The sequence below is a fragment of the Delphinus delphis genome, chromosome 1, assembly GCF_949987515.2.
Source record: "Delphinus delphis chromosome 1, mDelDel1.2, whole genome shotgun sequence".
NCBI classification, from domain to species: domain Eukaryota; kingdom Metazoa; phylum Chordata; class Mammalia; order Artiodactyla; family Delphinidae; genus Delphinus; species Delphinus delphis.
In genome coordinates this window covers 155,386,402-155,408,088 of record NC_082683.1, presented here as the reverse complement: position 1 = coordinate 155,408,088, position 21,687 = coordinate 155,386,402, and the positions used below count along the sequence as shown (strand labels likewise).

Sequence of the window (21,687 nt, the reverse complement as noted above, 5' to 3'; positions counted from 1 at the left end):
TAGAGCACTCTTATAAAAATAAGAGGTGTGCGTATTGAAAACAAGAATTCCCTCCCAAAACTGACTTAAAGGACAGATTTGAGACCCATACACCTTGTTTTCTACTTGCCTCAACTTTGATAGAACTGAAAATGTATTTGTCTTAATCTCATAAAGAACTGGAAAGTAGGTTTGCAAAAATTGGTTAAAAGCCAAGATTCATTTTTTAAAAATTTTAAATAACAACAAAAAAGAGAAATTCCCAGATTGCAAAAATTAATACTCTAAAAGTTTGGTTTTTGTGTCTTCACAGAATTCTCCCAAACTGTTTTGCCCTAAAAACAGAAGCTTTGACATAGACGCCATCTACAGTGTAATAGATGATGCCAAGCAATACGTGTACATCGCAGTCATGGACTACCTGCCTATCTCCAGCACAAGCACCAAAAGGTCAGTGAGTGTGCAATCTCAGCTTAAATCCTGGGCTCCAGGGCCAGGCACTAAACTGGAGACCACAGGAGAAAACACCGTGGACACTGAGATGCTATCAGGTCACATTAGGTTGCACACCATTCACATCTCAGTGTACATTTGCAGCTCACCCATGGTGCATCTCCTCTCTCAGTCCACTTTAAGGACTCAGGGTCTCATCCCACAGAACCACCTCAGTAGTTTACATTATAAGCATGAGAGGAACTTTAGAATAAAGATTGGGTTGTTTTCAACTTGAAAATTATTTGGAAAAATAAATAAATAAATTTAAGTTATTTGAAAAAAAATTTTTTGAAAATTATCAGTTGAGAGGTACCTGAAGGACGTACTGAAACTGAGTAGGTCTGGCAAGATTTTCCTTAAAGGAGGTATCACTTTGTTATATTCATGTAGGTCTTATTAAATGCTAAATTTTCATACTATCTTTTCCACTTAAGGAGAAAGGAACTTAAAATATGTATGTTCTCAGTCAATCCATCCATCTGTAAGAGGAAGAGAGTATCTTAAAATGGAGATTTATTTTTTAATATTCATCACTGTTTAAGTATGGAAATACTTAGAATCAACTTAGGAGCAGAATTTATGTCTCTAAGTCATGAATGCATGGCTAGGCCCCAAGTATTTCCCACTTTTGCTTTCTTGCAGGGAATGCAGAGATTTGGGTGCTTGTAAATGTTTTGAATAATCTATTTAATCCAGGAAAAGTTTCCAAAGTGCAAATTTCTAGGGGTACAACCTGAAACCTTTTTAATTTGGAAAATTACAGTTTCAGAATAACCATTTACTGAGGTTAAATAATGTGATGTGCCCTATACTGCTTGAATATTTTTCATATTGCCAACCTCACATATGCATAATATACAACTTCTCTATGCAAATGACTTGAAGATTGCAAAAGATGTGTTTCTCCCAGAAAGTGATGACTCCTAATGATTGTCAAAAACAATTTTAGGCTGCAAGATGCACATTATTAGGACACCTTTACTTTAAAATATTGTGCACCCTTTGAACATTCATGGATTTTTTCCACATGCTTTCATTTTTACAATCCCTCTTTTTTATGTTTTTTCCATTTATTGTTTATTTGATTTTAAATTTTGTCTTAGACTTCAGCTTCACTTTGGGAAGAGTTTGAAACATGATAGGTTTTACCTGATTTTCCTGTTATTTGGGAGAATAAGTTCAAGTTTATGGACTTATTAGGATGGGATGATAATTTCAGAGGATTGGAAAAACCTTCATTCCATGAAGTCCCTTCAAACAAATAAAATTAGAATCCTTCATAGACAAGGGGGAAGGAGTTAGTATGGATAATCTAAAATTTCTTGGAAATACAAAAATTAGAGAAAACTAAAAGAACTAGAAACTGACCTGAAGTCTTGCATTTTGATTATTAAAATACCATTATTGTTATTATTCAAAGAGCAGTTCTTTTATTATACTGATGGTATTTCAAACCTGTTAATATCTCTAGCATTTTAAATGAAAAGCCATCAGAGACATAAGAAGTAGTTCACAGATCAAGGTTAAAATTAAATTCTTCTCAATCATATGAATGAAAAAAGATTTTAAAGAGTGTGTTAAATTATCAGTGTGTTAATAACCTACAAACTTAAATTTTAGTCTGCACAGTAAACATAAAATGAAAGAGAAAAATTCTACATGCTTCCAAATTAGAAATGGTTGATATTGGTAGACAGACATATTGAATATATTCTCCAAACTGGGAAGGAACTTTGACACCAAAAAACAAGCAATTATGAAGTTTATTGTGGGTAAATTACATATAGGCAGCATTGGGCAGATGGAGATCTAGAGGCATTCTCAGCTGCACTCCATACTGCCAAAAGGGGCACAGGGGGACTTAAAGGGGCCAAAGGTAAAAATAGGACTGACTACTAAGGGAGAAGCATGTCTGCACTGACAGGCACCAGAGATTATTCCTCCCCTGAGGGGGTCTCATGATCATTAAACATCTGAATCAGCAAAAATCATTCAGTTCATATCAGATGAAGGCAAAGATAAAAGACAAACATGTTCCAAATTAAGGAACAAGATTAAAAACCAGAAGAACTAAGTGAAGTGGAGATAGGCAGTCTTATCTGAGAAAGAGTTCAAGGTAATGATCATAAAGATGATCAAAGAACTCAGGAGAAAAATGGATGAAAACAGTGAGAATTTAGAAGTTTTTAACAAAGAGAAAAGATAAAGAACAACCAAGCAGAGATGAAGACTACAATAACCAAAATGAAAAATACACTAGAAGGAATCAACGGTAGACTAAATGATACAGAGGAAAATGGATCAGCAAGCTGGAAGACAGAGTAGTAGAAATCACTGACATTGAACAGAAAAAAGAAAAAAAATAAATGAGGACAGTTTAAGAGACCTCTGGGACAACATCAAGAATACTAACATTTTCATTATAGGGGTCCCAGAATGAGAAGGGAGAGAAAGGGACAGAGAACATATTTGAAGACATAATAGCTGAAAACTTCCCTAACCTGGGAAAGGAAACAGACATAGAAGTCCAGGAATCACAGAGAGTCCCAAACAGGATCAACTCAAAGAGGAACACAACAAGACACATTGTTATTAAAATGGCAAAAATTAAAGATAAGAGAGAATATTAAAAGGAGCAAGGGAAAAGCAGCACATTACATACAAGGGAACTTCCATAAGGCTAACAGCTGACTTCTCAGCAAAAACTCTGCAGGTCAGAAAGGAATGATATGATATAAAATGATGAAAGGGGAAAACCTACAACCAAGAATACTCTACCTGGCAAGGCTCTCATTCAGATTTGATGGAGAAATCAAAAGTTTTACAGACAAGCAAAAGCTAAAAGAGCAGCAGTTTTTTTTTTTCCTTTTTTTTTTTTTTTAAGAGCAGCAGTTTTAAAAGTAATGTTAAAGGGACTTCTCTAAGAGGAAAAAGAAGCCCACAACTAGAAACATGAAAATTATTATATTGCAAATGATATGGCCAATAAGGGGTTAATATCCAAAATATATAAACAGTTCACACAACTCAACATCAAAAACACCCTAAACATCCTGATTTAAAAATGGACAGAAGACCTGAATAGATGTTTTTCCAAAGAAGCCATACAGATGGCCAACAGGCCAGGAAAAGATGCTCAACATCGCAAATTATCAGAGAAATGCAAATCAAAACCATAATGAGATATCACCTCACACCTGTCAGAATGGCTGTCATCAAAAAGGCCACAAATAACAAATGTTGGTGAGGATGTGGAAAAAAATGGAACCCTTGTACACTGTCAGTTGGGATGTAAATCGGTGCAGCCACTGTGGAAAACAGTGTGGAGTTTCCTCAAAAAACTAGAAATAGAACTACCGTATGATCCAGCAATTCTACTACTAGGTATATATCTGAAGAAAATGAAAACACTAATTCAAAAAGATGCATGCACCTCAACATTCATAACAGCACTATTTACAATAGCCAAGATGTGGAAGCAGCCTAAGTGTCCATCAACAGATGAATGGATAAAGAAGATGTGGTATATATATGTAATGGAATACTACTCAGTCATAAAAGTGAATGAAATTTTGCTATCTGCAACAACATGGATGGACCTGAAGGGTATTATGCTTAGTGAAATAAGTCAGACAAAGAAAGACAGATACTGTATGATATCACTTAATAGGTGGATATAACAAAAGAGAAACAGACTCACAGATATAGAGAACGAACTAGTGGTTACCAGTGGGGAGTGGAAAATGGAGGAGGGGCAAGATAGGGATAGGGAATTAAGAGGTGCAAACTGCTCTGTATAAAATAAGCTATAAGGATATATTGTACACCACATGAAATATTTTACAATAACTATAAATATAGTATAATCTATAAAAATATTGAATCACTGAAACTTCAATAATATTATAAATCAACTATACCTCAATTAAAAAAAGGAAAGACAAGACAACATATCAAATACTGTGGGATACAACTAAAGCAGTTCTGAGAGGAACATACATGCTTAATATAACATATATATTACAAAATTAGAAGGATCTCAAATAATAAGCTAACTTTACACCTCAAGGAACTAGAAAAATAAGAACAAATTAAGCCTCAGGTTATCAGAAGGAAGGAAATGATAAAGATCAGAACAGAAATAAATGAAATAGAGACTAGAAAAATAATAAAAGGGATCAATGTAACTTAGATCTGGTTATTCAAAAAGATTAAAAAAACTGACCAACCTTTAGCTAGACTAAGAAAAAAAGAGAGAAGACTCAAATAAGTAAAATTTGAAATGAAAGATAAGATGTTACAACTGAAATTACAGAAATACATAGAATCTATGAGGCTATTATGAACAATTATATGCCAACAAACTACATAACCTAGAAGAAATGGATACATTTCTAGAAACACATAACCTATCAACTCTGAATCAGGAAGAAATAGAAAATCTGAACAGACCAATATTGAGTATAGAGATTGAATCAGTAATCAAAAACTCCAGAGCCAGACATCTCACTGGAGAATTCTTCCAAATGTTCAGAAAACAACACCAATTCTCCTCAAACTCTTCCAAAATATCCAAGAGGAGAGAACAGTTCCAAACTCATTCTACAAGCCCATCATTACTTTGAATCCAAAGCCAGATAAGGATGGCACAAAAAAAGAAAACTATACATTAATATCCCTGATGATTATAGATGCAAAAATTTTCAACAAAAGATTAGCAAATGAAATTCAAGAACACATTAAAAAGATAATACACCATTACCAAGTGGGATTTATTTCTGGGATGCAAGGATAGTTCAAAATACACAAACCAATAAATGTTATTACACACATCATATCAATAAAATAAAAGATAAAAATCACATGATCATCTCAATAAATGCAGAAAAAGCATTTGACAAAATACAACATCCTTTCATGATAAAAACTCTTAACAGACTGGATGTGGAAGGAACATACCTCAACAAAATAAAGGTCATATATGGTAGACCCACAGCTAACATTATATTTAATGGAGAGAAATTGAAAATGTAAGATCTGGAACAAAGAATGATGCCTACTCTTACCATTCCTATCCAATATAGTAATGGAAGTCCTAGCTAGAGCAAATTAGGCAAGACAAAGAAATGAAAGACATTCAGATCAGAAAGGAAGATTTAAAGTTTCCATTATTTGTTGATAATATGTTCTTAAATAGAGAAAATCCCAAAGAATCAGTCAAAAAATATTTGAATTCATAATTTCAGTAAAGTGGCAGGATACAAAATTATCATACAGAAATCAATTGCATTTCTTTACACTAATGATGAAGTATCTTAGAAAGAAATAAAGAAACTCATCCCATTCACAATACCATAAAAAAAAACCCACAAACTATTTAGGAATAAATTTAACCAAGTAGGTGAAAGATATGTACAATGAAAACTACAAAACTTTGCTGAAAGATATCAAAGAAGACACAAACAAATGAAAAGACATCCACATTCATAGATTGGAAGAATTAATATTGTTAAAATGGCCATACTATCCAAAGCAATATACAGATTCAGTGCAATCCCCATCAAAATAACAAATGCATTCTTCACTGAAATAGAAGAAACTATCTGAAAATTTGTGTAGAACCAAGAAAGACCCTGAATAGTCAAACAAATCCTGAGAAAAAAAGAACAAAGCTGGAAATATCACACTTCCAGATTTCAAACTATACCACAAAGCTGTAGTAATAAAACCAGTATGGTACTGGCACAAAAATGGACATGTCAACAAATGGAACAGAATAGAGAGCCAGAATTAAACCCCAGCATATACAGTCAACTAATATTCAACAAGGGAGCCAAGAATACCCAACAGGGAAAGGATAGTTTCTTCAACAAATAGTGCTGGGAAAACTGGAGAAACACATGCCAAAAGATGATATTGGGCCCTGTCTCACACCATCCATGAAAATTAACTTGAAGTGGATCAAAGACTTAAACATAAGACGTGATATTATAAAACTCCTAGAAGAAAACATAGGGAGGAAGCTCATTGATATTGGTCCCGGCAATAATTTTTCAGCATAATGCCAAAAGTACAAACAGTAAAAAAAAGAAATCAACAAAAAGGACTACATCAAACTCAAAAGCTTTTTCCCAGCAAAAGAAACAATTAACAAAATGAAAAGACAACCCACAGAATGGGAGAAAAGTTTTTAAACCTCATATCAGATAAGGGGTTAATATCCAAAGTATATAAAGAACTCAGTCAACTCAATAACAACAATAACAAAAAAAATTGATTTTTAAAAATGGGCAAAAGAACTAAATAGACATTTCTCCAAAGAGTATATCAAAATGGCCAACAGATACATGAAAAAATGCTCATCATCACTAATTATCAGGGAAATGCAAATCAAAACCACAATGAGATATCACCTCCCACTGTTATAATGACTCTTCTTGACGAAGACAAGAGATAACAGTTGCTAGGAAGGATGTGGTGAAAAGGGAACCTTTATACACTATTGGTGGGAATGTAAATTGGACACAGAATAGATTTTCATAACATAGTGGGGTGGATAGAACAATAGATATGTGTACAGAATATTATAGATACTTGGTGAAAAGGCTTCTATGGCAGTTTCAGGGTTTGAAGAAGCTTATTAGAGGAAATGCTACCCAAATTACTTTAAACATATGCATGAGTTAGAAAAAAGTGTGAGAAAGGGAGTTATCCAGGTAGAAAGGAGAGCTTGAGCAAAGTTTCAAATGGAAAAAAATAGCCTGGTCCATGCCAGGATCTATAACAAGTTCAGTGCAGGAACATAGAGCCCAAGATAAGGTGGTGAGAGACCAAATTGGAGACAGGGCAAGGACGAGGAGTAAGAGGGCCTGACTACTGGGGAGTCTTGTGACCTTGAAGAGCCTCCACTGTGTTTTAATCAAAGGACTATTTGCTACAGTCCAAGAGATAAGGGACAGACCAGCAAGCCATAGAGTCATAGAAGCCAATGGAATCTAGAGGAAAACATAGGAAGAACACTCATTGACATAAATCACAGCAAGATCTTTTTTGACCCACCTCCCAGAGTAGTGGAAAGAAAAACAAAAATAAACAAATGGGACCTAATGAAACTTAAATGCTTTTGCACAGCAAAGGAAACTGTAGACAAGATGAAAAGACAACGCTCAAAATGGGAGAAAATATTTGCAAACAGGTCAACAGACAAAGGATTAATCTCCAAAATATACAAACAGCTCAGGCAGCTCAATATTAAAAAAACAAACAACCCAATCCAAAAATGGGCAGAAGACCTAAATAGACATTTCTCCAAAGAAGACACACAGATGGCCAAGAAGCACATGAAAAGCTGCTCAATATCACTAATTATTAGAGAAAGACAAATCAAAACTACAATGAGGTATCACCTCACACCAGTTAGAATGGGCATCATCAGAAAATCTACAAACAACAAATGCTGGCGAGGGTGTGGAGAAAAGGGAACCCTCTTGCACTGTTGGTGGGAATGTAAATTGATACAGCCACTATGGAGAACAGTATGGAGGTTCCTTAAAAAACTAAAAATAGAATTACCATATGATCCAGCAATCCCACTACTGGGCATGTACCCACAAGAAACCATAATTCAAAAAGACACATGAGGGCTTCCCTGGTGGCGCAGTGGTTGAGAGTCCACCTGCCGATGCAGGGGACACGGGTTCGTGCCCCGGTCTGGGAAGATCCCACATGCCGCAGAGTGGCTAGGCCTGTGAGCCATGGCCACTGAGCCTGCGCGTCCCGAGCCTGTGCTCCGAAACGGGAGAGGCCACAACAGTGAGAGGCCCGCATACCGCAAAAAAAAAAAAAAAAAAAAAAGACACATGCACCCCAATGTTCATTGCAGCACTATTTACAATAGCCAGGTCATGGAAGCAACCTAAATGCCCATCGACAAACGAATGGATAAAGAAGATGTGATACATATATACAATAGATTATTACTCAGCCATAAAAAGGAACAAAATTAGGTCATTTGTAGAGACACGGATGGATCTAGAGACTGTCATACAGAGTGAAGTCAGTCAGAAAGAGAAAAACAAATATCGTATATTAATGCATATATGTGGAACCTAGAAAAATAGTACAGATAAACCGGTTTGCAGGGCAGAAATAGAGACATAGATGTAGAGAACAAACATATGGACACCAAGGGGGGAAAACCGCGGTGGGGTGGGGATGGTAGTGTGCTGAATTGGGCGATTGGGTTTGACATGTATACACTAATAGGTATAAAATAGATAACTAATAAGAACCTGCTGTATAAAAAAAATAAAATTCAAAAAAATAAAGATGATTGCTAGCAAAAGAAAAAGAAGCCAATGGAATCAATTTTAAAAAGAAAGTGTAAGAAATTAATAAACAGAAACCTCAATTAAACAGAGTTGAGAGACCAGAAGGAGAAGTTCTCACACCTTGCTAGGATAGCAGAGCCTAACAGGAAAAAGACAGATTCCTCTTCTTTCCTGGCAAGGACTCAGCCAATGAAAGGCCATGACACTTTGTTTACCATAGCCCTCCCAACTTCCTTTTCCCCTCTGTAAAAGTGTTCTCCCTCCCTTGTCATGCATGTGTCTTGCCCATAATTGCAGATCCAGAATTGCAATTCTATGCTGATTCCAAATAAACCCATCTTTGCTGGAAAAGTACCTGGCAGTCTGTTTGTTTCAGGTCAACAAAAGGAAACATCAACATAGCCACATGTAGCCTGGTTTAACAGTAAAGTAAGAATTGAATGATGTCCATTAGATTTGGCAGTTAAGATAATCACTGCTGACTTTGAGAAAATTTGCAAAAGATTCATGGGCTGGAGGCTGGGATCAGTAGGCTGATAAGTGAATGGGGGGTGATGAAGTAGAGTCAGAGGTTCAAGATTCTACTATCAAGAAGTTTTGTTCAAAGAGGAAAGAGATTGTACACCAGCCACAGAGCAATGCAGAGTCAAAGGAGAGGTCTCTGAATGGGAGAGATTTATGTTTTTTTCTCAAATGAAGAAGCCAGAGAGAGAGAAGTTGAAGATATTTTCGGGAAGGAATGACTAATCAAATGCAGTTGCAGGGGGCTAAGGGAACAGCTTGGGGAGAAGGGGGGGATGCCTTATCCTCTGAATTAGAGGGAAGGGGATAAGGATGTGTGTGGCTATCAGGGTAGAACATTGAGGAGGACCATGACCAAGACCCCCAATTTTGTGAATGAAGGAAAAAGTAAATTTCTCTAGAGTGGGGCAACATTTAGAATAATTACAAAAGGTACAAGAGGTAGAACTGACCCAACACAAGGATAGGGATTGGCAGATGGTATTGAGAGCCCTGAATGCATTTGTGTTTTCTCCAGTCTGCACAAGCTTGAGATGCCTTTTTCCAGTTGTCCTCTGCTTTATAGCTATAGAAATACACCAAAGGTATTACAGCACTGACCTAGGATTCAGATTTTGCCAAGAGCTAAAGGAAGGGAGAGGGGCAACTGTTCTTCATGTGATCAGAACTGATATTAGGCTTGTCAGGGAAAGGAGATCAGGAGGAGCTGATGGACCAGGAAAAAGTAGAGGGACCTTGGATCTGGGGCCCGCACAGGTGAAAGAGCAGGTACAAATAAGAGAGTAGAGGAACGTGAAGGACAGGAAGCTGGGGTCAGATATAAAGAGGAGACCTTTGGAGGTGCAATTATTATGAAACTTATATATTTTGAATAATATATCATTAGTCCAAATAATGAATTGGTCCAGAATTAGGGGAAGATTTGTATGAATAAAAAAAAGGTCTACAAATTACAGGGCTACAGAGAGATACAGCAATTTGAGACTTGTCTTTAACGTGGGAAATTTTATTGTTTTTTTTTTAACATGAGAACTAAGTTACAGTTCTGAAAGAAACATTGTGTTTTAGGGGGTGGGGGGCAGTGGCTGGCCCCCCATCCTATATCAAGTGGACAGCACAATCTGGTGGAAAATACACAGCAGGACTTTAAGAGAAGCTATGGCCTTAGGGAAGAGTTCAGATTTAGTCAAAGTAAAAGGTTAAGAATTCAGGGAAAAGGCTAAGCCTATAGGGGAAACAGCCTGATGGAGGATTCTAGGGCCCCAGAGTAGTGGGGGTCTTGGTAAGGAGAGATGAAGACAGTTTGGAAATAAGAGTGTGGGAAAGCTAGGATAACTAGAGCAAAATCTCATTGGGGGTGACACTTACGAAAGAAGAGAGGTTTGAGAAGCATTTGGGGACAAAGGGGTGCTCAAGGATCCTAACTGGAATTCTGTTGGAAAGTTGATTCTCCTTGCACATATGAACTGAGACCCAGGTAGAGTTGGAGGTGTAGTGAGGGTGACATGTGGTGGTGGTCGGTCTGTCTGTGCCCTCTGCTCACACAACCTGAGGCCCTGGTGGTAGGAGACCTCATTTTAGGCTGGACAGGACCAGTAAAGCAGCATTTCTCAATGTCCTAACCCAGGAGACTGGCATTTTTTCAACATATCCTACAAGGTTATTTATATTACAGAAAAAAGTAATGATCAAGTTAACATCAGTGTTCTCTATAGTCTAGAAAATTTATTTCCCCAAACTAACTAATCTTCTTTATTTTATCTGTATGGATATTATTTCTACAGGACTTACTGGCCAGACTTGGATGGGAAAATTAGAGAAGCGTTAGTTTTGCGAAGCGTTAAAGTTCGACTCCTTATCAGCTTCTGGAAGGAAACTGACCCCCTCACATTTAACTTTATTTCATCTCTTAAAGCTATTTGCACTGAAATAGCCAACTGCAGTTTGAAAGTTGTAAGTATTATATTGACTGAGTTATTAAATTAAAAGTTTATTTCCTTCATACATCTGTGAAAGCTGTAAGCGCACACATACACATGAACTTCCAGTCAGAACCAGGACAACAATCTTTGATAGTGAAAAATACCTCAAAAGGTAGGTTAACTAATTTTTCGAAACAACCATATCCCCCCCAAAAAGGAGACTAGAACCCAAGTTTCCTGGTGCCAGCATAACCCTCTTTATATACACTTTCAGTTGCATCCTATCCATTTTGTTTGAACTTCCTCCTTCACCTACTATTCTTATTTGTGAGACTGTGACCAACAGAGCATTGGAACATGCACCAGCACAGACTCCCCCAGCCCTAAAGCACCCCCAGCCTGGGTTTCTGTACTTGTTCCAGGTCCCTTGGGCTGCACCCTAATCCGTGTCTGCATACGTTGAGGGAGGCAAGGTTGAGGATTCGTACTACCCTAGACGTGCAAACTCTCTAGCTCGCCTTTGAATCTCCTCTGGTCCTCACATGGAACATCCTCTTCCTCCCCTCAGGTCCCTTGTACATGTGCTTTCCTCTCCTACAACAGTTTCTTCCATGCATTACCTGACTAAAGCCCACTAATCCTTTAGGTCTCAGCTTCCCCCAACCTCCGCTGCTGTCATTCAACAAATGTACACTGAGACCTGACTCTGCTCTGTGCCAGGCTCTCTTCTAGGTGATAAAATTGTGCTCCATGAAACATTCAGGGACCCAGGATGACAGGGGCTCCACTGTCAACTTTGACACATGGCTTCCAAGATGGCCTTGAGCCTCAATATCCCAAGGCCAATCAGAAGAAGAGAGAGTGGAGGAGTGCACAAGAGGCATTTATGAGTTAGGCCTAGAGGTGGTGAATATCCCTGTAGCCTTCATTCTCTGGAAGACAGTCCCTCTGTGCTCAGCAAGGGCCCAGATGTCAAAGCACCAGAATACAGAAAGTAAAAAGACGTGTTTAATACAAACAGATGCAGAGAGGAGAATATCTGGGGCCTGTGACACATGTTGCATTTGCTCCTATCTCTTAACTTCCCCTCAGAACAACTCAGTGGTCTCCACCCACCCACTGTTTCCTGACCCCACAGCACACCTGCTACTAAGGCACTGTCAGTTGAAATCTGTGTCATGAAATATTAAGGGCTCTCATTGAAGACTTACAAGAAATTACAAGGAAAGTAGAATCCATCATTTTAACCTCTACAGTATTTACTCAGCTTCATTTTTTCAAACACTCATGGTCACATTACTCGAACAAACCAAACATTAATAGTTCACTGTTGGACATTTTATAAAACAGAGACTCCAATCTTCATTTAAGCCAGGCCATGCATTTCTAAGCATCAAGATAAGCCTTGAGGAGAAGGAAGCTTATGGCCTCGACATCTAGACCACAGATGGATGAAAAGCTTTTCCAAGAAGAGTGGGAGTTGGAATCTTGCATATAGTATGTCTTCAGGAGCCTGGGAGCACTGATAAAGCAGATAGCCTGGTAATCTCTGTCCTTAGAGGAATAGGCACCTTCCCCCTGGCTTTGTGGGTTTGTATGCATGAGGAGGCTCATGGAAAGAGACTGCACTCACCAAGTTTTCCTAGTTAACTGAGGTTTTTAAAAAATAAATTAACAAGTCACTTTTAAAATATCTTTGCTGTCACCTGCAGCATGTTAGGCGTCTAATAGTATGTCAGTGAATACAATGTGATTTCTGCTGTTGTCTTAGTCTCCCAGAAAAGGCTCTTTTCCCTCTTTAGGGTCATCTTCAACTTTCTAGAGGAAATGGGTTCTCAGTAAAGCCTCAAGCTGTGATGCCATCATTGACTTAAATTAGGATGTATAATTTATTCTTTTTCAAATTTGTCTTGATTCTGCAATAATATCTTCCTCAAAAGGAAATAGCAAGTGTGTAGACAGGTATGGTGATAGAGTGTTCAAGCGAGATGACTGCTAGCTGTTATCAGTATTCGTGTGACCTCAGAAGTATAAAAACACAACTTAAGAGCATTCACAGGTTATTAAGTCCACTTGAAGAGTCCACAAAGGCTCTATGTGAACCCATCAAACTTGACACAGATTTTGCAGAAGATAGGAACTGAGGAAATAAGGTGATCCAGTCTGCATTGCCTATAATCATGGAAATATGGCAATGGGAGAACATTCCTCTGGGATGTACAATAGACAGTTCTTAGGTGGTAGATTTTGGCCTGTGTAACATTGATCTCAAGGGTTCTACCAAAAAAATCAGAATAGAATTTTCAGGGCTGGAAGATCACTTAGTGATCACTTGGCTTATCACTCCTTTCTCAACCTGGAGGGGAGGGAAAAACCAACTCTCATTGTTTCCCCAAACCAAATTTGAACACTTACAGTTTTAAAACTGTAAATGATATCTCCATTTCGAGGTATCATCCTATTTTTCTCACTGCCTCTTCTTTCCTTCAATCACACATGATTCTACAGATGTAAGACATTCTGGAAATATTCCATGCAGTTTTGAAAATTTTCCACGTTTTTCAATGTGGAGGAGACCTGAGGTCTTCACCTTTGATGGTGTCTTCCTGTGAACTCAGTCACAGTTTAAGCCTCATCTGAGCACTTGCCAATTTCAGCAGATTCCTGAAGCCACTCCTGATGTCACCTACCTCTCTTAGCTCCCCCATCCCCATTCCAGGTGAACTGGAATGCTGCTTTTTGGATCACATTAAAGTTGAAATTCAGGATTTATGGTTTGAAGTTGTGATATTTTTTGAGTTGCTTATTAAAAGAGCTTGTAGACCTAGGTGTTTAGATGGAAATATTTGTTCTTTTGGCAAAATCTTTTTTTGACATTTGCAAATCCCCAATTAATTCAGCTAGTCATTGACATGGGCCTGCTGCTTCTTATAATATATGCCACATGTGAGAATTCAGTTCATTGGCATGCTTGACAGAAAGCACCCTGAGGCATACTTAAAATGCCAGCACACTCTGATGAATAAGACGAAAGAATTAGACAACTTCTGGCCCTTTCCCCATTAAAAGAATGAATTTTATGTTCATTTTATAGTTTAAAAGTGTTAATTATAGACCTAGGTGAGCATGATAATTTTCTCTCTTGTTGCCTATATGGATTTGAGAACAAAAATAGCTTCATCTATATGAAGTAACAAGATTGTGGTTTTAATAACTCAATATGAGGTCTATTGTTGATACTTGAATGAGAAACCCTTTTGTGTTTGAACAAAACCAAAAATGTTCTCTATATTCACCTGCTTTATTTATTTATTTGTTTATTGTCTTACAGAAATTTTTTGATCTGGAAAGAGAGAACGCTTGTGTTACAAAAGAACAAAAGAATCACACCTTCCCTAGATTAAATCGCAACAAGTACATGGTGACGGATGGCGCAGCTTATATTGGTAGGTGTCAGGGCTGTAAGGCTCCTTAGGGGATCATGCAGGTTAGTGGTGATCTAGCTGTACTCTTCTGTACCCCATGGTGAGGAAGCGCCTGCCAGTGAGTGGGAGACCTTGAGGTCAGGAAACAGGAGGGTGAGGGCAAAGAGCTCCTTAACAGAGCGTCTCATCTGTGGCTTGGTTCATATGCTAGGAGACCATATGTGATGTCTTTTTGTAAATGTTTTGCAGAAATTCCATGGTCCATTTGTCTCATTTTATAGGTGAGGAGTTGGATGGCTCATGAAAGGCCAGTCCTGGCACTTAAATGAACCCAGTGCTCATTTCCTACCCACTGTACCACAGCCAGCCTGTCATGAGTAATGGGGAGGCAGACATCATTGAAATTCGAAGCCCAAACAAACACTACCTGTGCAATAATCCTACCTCTGCCATTTTAAAAATATCTAACTTTGGGCAATTTACTTAAGCTCTCTAAAAACCTCAGTTCTCTCATATGTAAAATGGAGTTAATAATAGTTTCTACTTCATAGGGTAAAGTTTAATTGGGATACTATGTACAAAGCACCTTGCACAATGAAAGCTCCTAACACATAGATAATACTAGATTCATGTTAGCTATTATTATTAAGGCAATAAAGCTCCAGATACAGAAACAATATGTATTGGTATATTTCTTACTAACGGATTAAATCTATTCTACTTTCCCACGGTGTGCATGAATCCAGAGTAACCCCTTTACTAGTACTGTCACAGGCAGAGTGGAAGTTATTATCTATAAAATGAAAGTGCATAGATCACAAAACAGCAGGATGGTTATTCCACTGTACAAATGAAGTAGCAATCTCAAAGCAGAAAAGAAAAATGTGTCTGGGATGAAGGAATATGGAATCTGCATTATTTTCTCCAAATTCAGTGAGTAAAAAAATATGCCATTTTAACTTTGTAAAGCACCTTATCTTATTTGATTCTCTTAGCAACATTGTCAATAGGGAAGGCAGCTTTAATCACCTGCAATTTAGAAATAAGGAAATTGGGCCATATGAAATGAATTAAACACTTACTACCTCCTCTCTCAGCATGGAGATGTTCTGTTTCTTCCCATTTCGAATAGTTGTGTGTCTTATTAGTAGAATAATAAGAATAATAGAATAGAGTATTGAAATTTTAAAAAATGTGTATCATTCCAGTTCTAGAATATGACAATATTATTTTATTCATGTTGTCCCTCTCAGTGACCCAAGAGGTGGCATTTAGATTTTCTCATGTTCATCAATGCATGGAGAACAGAATGAAATGAGCTTCTTTTTAAACAAGTGGCAAAAGCAAACTCGAAGTTGTTTAGTCAAAAATGGGAACTTTTGCTTCAATATTGGGAAAAATAGGGGTGGATTAAGTTTTGGGCACAGTGGGATTTAAGGACTCAAATCTGAATATTCTACCTGCAGGGTTTACCTAAAGTAAGTTGTTAGGTGCACATTCAGCAGTGATATGTGGTTATATCCAAATGTTCTTTATAATGAATTAAGTAAGTGTATTGGAGTCAGACAAACCTTTTTTTGATTTCAAGCACTGAAACTTACAAGCTGGAAGATAGTAAAGTCACACAATCTCTCTGAGCCCCTGAGGAGCCTCTGTTTCCTTATCTTTAAAATAGGGATAACAGCACCCATCCTTTGGTGGTGGTATAAGGATTAAATGAGATAATATATGAGAAGCTCCCAACACTGTCACTGATCTCTCTGCCAGATTCCTACTAAATATTGATTCCTGACTCTCTCCCTTCTTCTTTCGCTGTAATGCATTTTTTAAAATAGACTTTTGTTTAAAAAACAGTTTTAAGTTCACAGCAGAACTGCAGAAGGCACAGGGATTTCCTATATACCCACCAACCCCACATGTGCACAGCCTCCCGCATTACCAACATCCTTCACCAGAGTAGTACATTTCTCACAACTGATGAACTTACATTGACACATGATTATCACCCAATATCCATTGTTTACATTAGGGTTCTCTCTTTGTGTTGTACATTCTGTGGATTTGGGCAAATGTATGAAGACATGTATCTGCTATTGTAGTATCACATAGAGTAGTTTCACTGCCCTAAAAATCCTCTGTGCTCCATCTATTTATCCCTCCCCCTACCCTGGCAACCACTGATTTCTTTTTTAACTAACTCCGCAGTGTTGTCTTTTTCAAAATATATGGTTGGAATTATATAGTGTGTAGACTTTTACGATTGGCTTCTTTCACTTAGTAATATGCATTTAAGGTTCCTCCATGTCTTTTCATGGCTCGATAGCTCATTTCTTTTTAGTGCTTAATAATATTCCATTGTCTGGAATATTATTTATTGATTCACACTTTATCCATTCATCTATTGAAGGGCACCTTGGTTGCTCCAAGTTTTGACAATTATGAATAAAGCTGCTATAAACATCCATGTGCATATTTTTGTGTGGACATAAGTTTTCAACTCCACTGGGTAAATACCATGGAGCATGATTACTGAATCATATGGTAAGAGCAAGTTTAGTTTTATGAGAGACTGCAAAATTGTCTGCCAAAGTGGACGTACCATTTTGCATTCCCACCAACAATGAGTGAGAGTTCCTGTTGCTCCACATCCTCATCAACCTTTGGTATTGTCAGTTCTGAATTTTGGCCATTCTAATAGCTGTGTATGACACACATCTCATTGTTTCAGTTTTCATTTCCCTTTGACATATGATGTGGAGCATCTTTTCATATGTGTATTTGCCATCTATCTTCTTAGGTGAGGTGTCTATTAAGGGCTTTTTAAACAGATTTTTAATTTTCTTACTGTTCATTTTTAAGAGTTCTTTGTATATTGTGGATAACAGACTTTTATCAGATATGTCTTTTGCAAATATTTTCTCCCAGCCTGTGGTTTATCTTTGCATTCTCTTTCATAGAGCAGAAATTTTTAATTTTAATGAAGTCCAACTTATCAATTATTTCTTTCATGGATCATGCCTTTGGTGTTGTATCTAAAAAGTTATCACCAAAACCAAGGTCAGCCAGGTTTTCTCCTATGTTATCTTCTAGGAGTTTTGTAGTTGTGCATTTTACATTTGGGTATGATCACATTTTGAGTTACATTTTGTGAAGGGTGTAAGGTCTGTGTCTAGATTCTTTTTCTTTTGCATGTAGATGCCTGGTTCTTCTAGCATTGCTTGTTGAAAGGACTGTCTTTGCTCCATTGTATCGCTTTTGCTCCTTTGTCATGATCAGTTGACTATATTTATGTGGGTCTATTTCTGGGTTCTTTATTATAATACATTTTTAAATGAGTACATTTTACACATAGCATTTTAGCAAAACATTAGTTCCCTAGAGTGAAGCATAGTTCTAATATAAAAATACTTAAAGAGCATAAAGAGGGAAAATTCATTGATAATTTAAATAATTATCAGCATATTCTGGAAATCTCTTAAGAAGTCACTCAGATACCTGTTGAGAATGCTGAATAAAGAAAAATCCACACTAGACCTTGCATGGAAATATAGTTCCATTAAATGTTCACAAGACTTACAGAAGAATCCTCAGACAGTATCATCTCTCTAATTTTGATCTGAGTACATTTGAGTCAAGCTTGGCAAAGTTGTCTGAAAGGTGGTTTGGTTATTTATATATTATATCCAGTGAGTTCACCTACACCCTCACAGGGTGTTCCTGAGGGTAGCACTACAGCTCTTCTGCCATCTGGGGCCTAAATGTACATTCTAGAAGCTGAAATGGCAGTCTCAAAAAGAGCTGGGTAAAACTGCTTCCCAATTGAAAAATGACTGAAGCATATACATGATTTTGAGGCTTAGCCCAGCCATCAGGAAATAAAGGTAGGAAAACAATCACTCTGGTGTAGGAATGCCCTGTAGTCCTGTGAAAGATGCCTAGGGCTATGATTCCTGAGAACAGACTAATTGAAACTTTTGAGAATCAATAAAGATGGAGGATCTTGGCTCCATCCATTGTATCAAAGGAAAGAAGCTGAATTTCATAGAATGAGACTTCATAATCTTGTCACTTCTCCCCCATCATCATTCCTTCTCTCCATGCTTCCCCCAAAAGATATGTGTTTCCTTCAGAGAGTGAGGTCTGCAAATGAATGGAGCAGAGATCTCAGTGTGGCCTGATGCTCCAGCCCTGGGGACTGATGACGTCTAGGGTGAAGAGCACATTTAGCACAAAGCGAGTACACCAGTGTGGGCTTCGGAGTCAGACCTGGCTTTGAACCTCAACTGTGGGACTTTTTCACTTCCACCTTGGACAAATTACTTAACCTTTCTGAGCCTTAATTTCCTCATCAATACAGTGAAGTTAATATTGTCACCTCATAGGATTGCAGTGAATATTGAAGGAGATAATGTTATGATAGCTCATAAAAAATTACTGCCCTTGGTCTAATGCCTTGCACTTAATCATAAGATGAGATTTTAGTGTCTTATCAAGAAGTCCTTGAAAAGTGTGCTGTCTTCTGTTTATGGAATGAATAGAAGGTGCCGCCTACCAGCAGTTTCCAGAATAACTCTCAACCTACAGTAGCTACAAATCCTCTGTTTAGAGGTTCAAGCTGGTGTTCACCTGGCACTGAGCATTTGCACAAAGCCGGAGCCTCTGAGCATGGCCACGTGTCTGAGAGCACATGGTTGGGAACACAGCAACAGCAAAAGGAGTCTCTGTGCAGAGACTCTAACACAGTATTACAAACCACTTAGCAAGCAGTTTGCTAATTTATAGCAATAAAATTCAGTCAAAACTATGTCTATCATGAAGTCATTGACAGCATCATTGTAGTGTTTGTGTGGGTTGGGGTGAGATATAAAGAGAGAGAGAGGAGTTCCTTCTCTATGCTGATAATATTTGACTTAGAGGAATAAACTTAAGGAGTAAAATGAGGGGCAAGGGAACCACCTTCCAATATTCCAGGCAGTGCCATATGGAAAAGGGAGTTGATATGTGCGGGGGGGCTTCAGTGAGTAAAGGAGGGCCAAAGAATGAGAGCTATAAAGGAACAGATATTAGCTTTCCCTACAGATGTCCCTTCTCCCAGCAGCTTCTCCCACAGGTGACTGCAGGGCCTTGGGTCGAGGATGCCCAGGGACCATGATCTCAGTATCTTTCAGCAAATATTCCTGCAGGATGCCTGAGGAGCCACTGAGGGAATGGAAAATCAAGCTCTATGCTTAAAAGCCTTCGGTTCCCTTATGGAACCAGCTCTGAACCAAAGAGGATGGTGGTAATTTATTAGATAATTTTGTCAGTCTTGACATGGGTAAATTTTTATTAGAATGATTCTTCATTTATAGTATTGGAGATAGTTCATGGAGTCTACAGACCTGGGTTGACCATTGATTAACGATGTGAAGCTGGGCAAATTTATTCACCTTTTTGAGCCTCACAGCCCTCTTCTGTCAAGTGAGCATAAATCCTACCAACCATATGAGATAATGTACGCAAATAAAAAGCATAGTGCTTTGCTCATATTAGGCACTGACTAACTGATAGTTCCTCTGCCCTCTACATTCCTTATGTCCCGACCTCATTCCTGACTCTTCCCCTTCACACTCTAAGATCCTCATCAGATCTTTTTTGTGCATAAATATGTTATATTCCCTATGGAATTAGTTTCCTAATTGATAGGTTTCTGTGCCTTTCTTATTATTCAGTGAAATGCTCTCTTCCTGACACATCTAGTCAGAATTAGAAATTGCTTTCTCCTGCCCTCATGGCATAGTATACATACATCTCTTGTACCATCTCATATGCCTTGTATTATACTTTTTGTGTTTTCCTCCCGGACTCCTCGAAGGCAGAGACTGTGATTTTAAGTTTTATATCATGGCCCCTAATACAGTACCTGGTAGACATTGTGTACTCAGTAAATATGCATAAATGAAGACAAAGAAAAGCAAAGAAATAAACGGTGCTATACCCTCCTGAGAGTACCTTTGCTCTCCTACTGGAACTCTCTCCCCATTGGATACCAAAGACAAGAGATTCATCTGGGAGTTTTGGGTAGTCTGGTCCTTTTATCTACTCCCACTTTGAAAATGGACTACATGCAAGTCGCATAGACATGATTATCCCTTTCTGGGGTGGATCCCAGCCTTACTACCTATTATCGGCCCCCCAAAATTAGTATGTTGAAGTCCTAACCCCAGTACCTCAGAATTTGACCTTATTTGGAGACAGGGTCTTTACAGGGGAAATCAAGTTAAGGTGAGGTCATTAGGCTGGTTTCTCATCCAGTTTGGTTGCTGTCCTTATAAAAAGGGGAAATTTGGACATAGAGATGTGTGTAGAGGGGAGATGATGTGAAGAGACACAAGGAGGAGATGGCCATCTACAAGCCAAGGAGAGAGGTCTGGCACAGATTCTGTTTTCACAGCCCTCAGAAGGAACCAGTCTGCCAACATCTTGATCTTAGACTTTTAGCCTCCAGAACTGTGAGACAATACATTTCTGTTGTTTAAGCTCCCAGTCTGTTGTGCTTTGTGATGGCAGACCTAGCAAACTAATATAGCACCTATACCAGCAGTCACTCTGGGGAGCCTGCTGTCACAGCAACTGCCCTGATTCCTAGGCTGAGAAGCCTGATCCTGGAACTGGGAATGACTTACCACCCAAGCAAGGAGTGTTTTGTGTGTTTAGTTAAAAACTGGTTCTCCTTCTCTGGCTTCAGCTTTTTCTTTGATGTGAAAGCTTCTGAGCATTATAATTAGAATCTCTCATTTGTACGTATGGATTACATGTTGTCTCTTTGAGAAGGTAGTAATTGTTCACAGGATTTTTAAGTGTATTCCTATATATTTTAAATGTTGCTGTATTTAGTGTGCCTTGTGAATGTCAATAAGAAATAACATTTACCAAAAAAGAACATCAGATTTCCTGTTTTGAGTTTCAAGTTGAGCAAAGCTGAAGAAAATGCCAAAATAATATGCAAATATTAATATGCCATATGTAAGCCTT

At 38.0% G+C, this 21,687-nt stretch overlaps 1 protein-coding gene across 1 annotated transcript in view; it reads left to right on the top strand.

Annotated features, from left to right (window-relative positions):
- The window catches only part of PLD5 (phospholipase D family member 5), a 493,927-nt gene that overhangs the window by 470,243 nt on the left and 1,997 nt on the right, over positions 1-21,687 (top strand). The window contains exons 7-9 of the mRNA XM_060010723.1: positions 293-429; positions 11,111-11,279; positions 14,580-14,694. Of these exons, the coding sequence (XP_059866706.1) occupies positions 293-429; positions 11,111-11,279; positions 14,580-14,694 (421 nt within the window). The remainder of the gene's footprint in view (positions 1-292; positions 430-11,110; positions 11,280-14,579; positions 14,695-21,687) is intronic.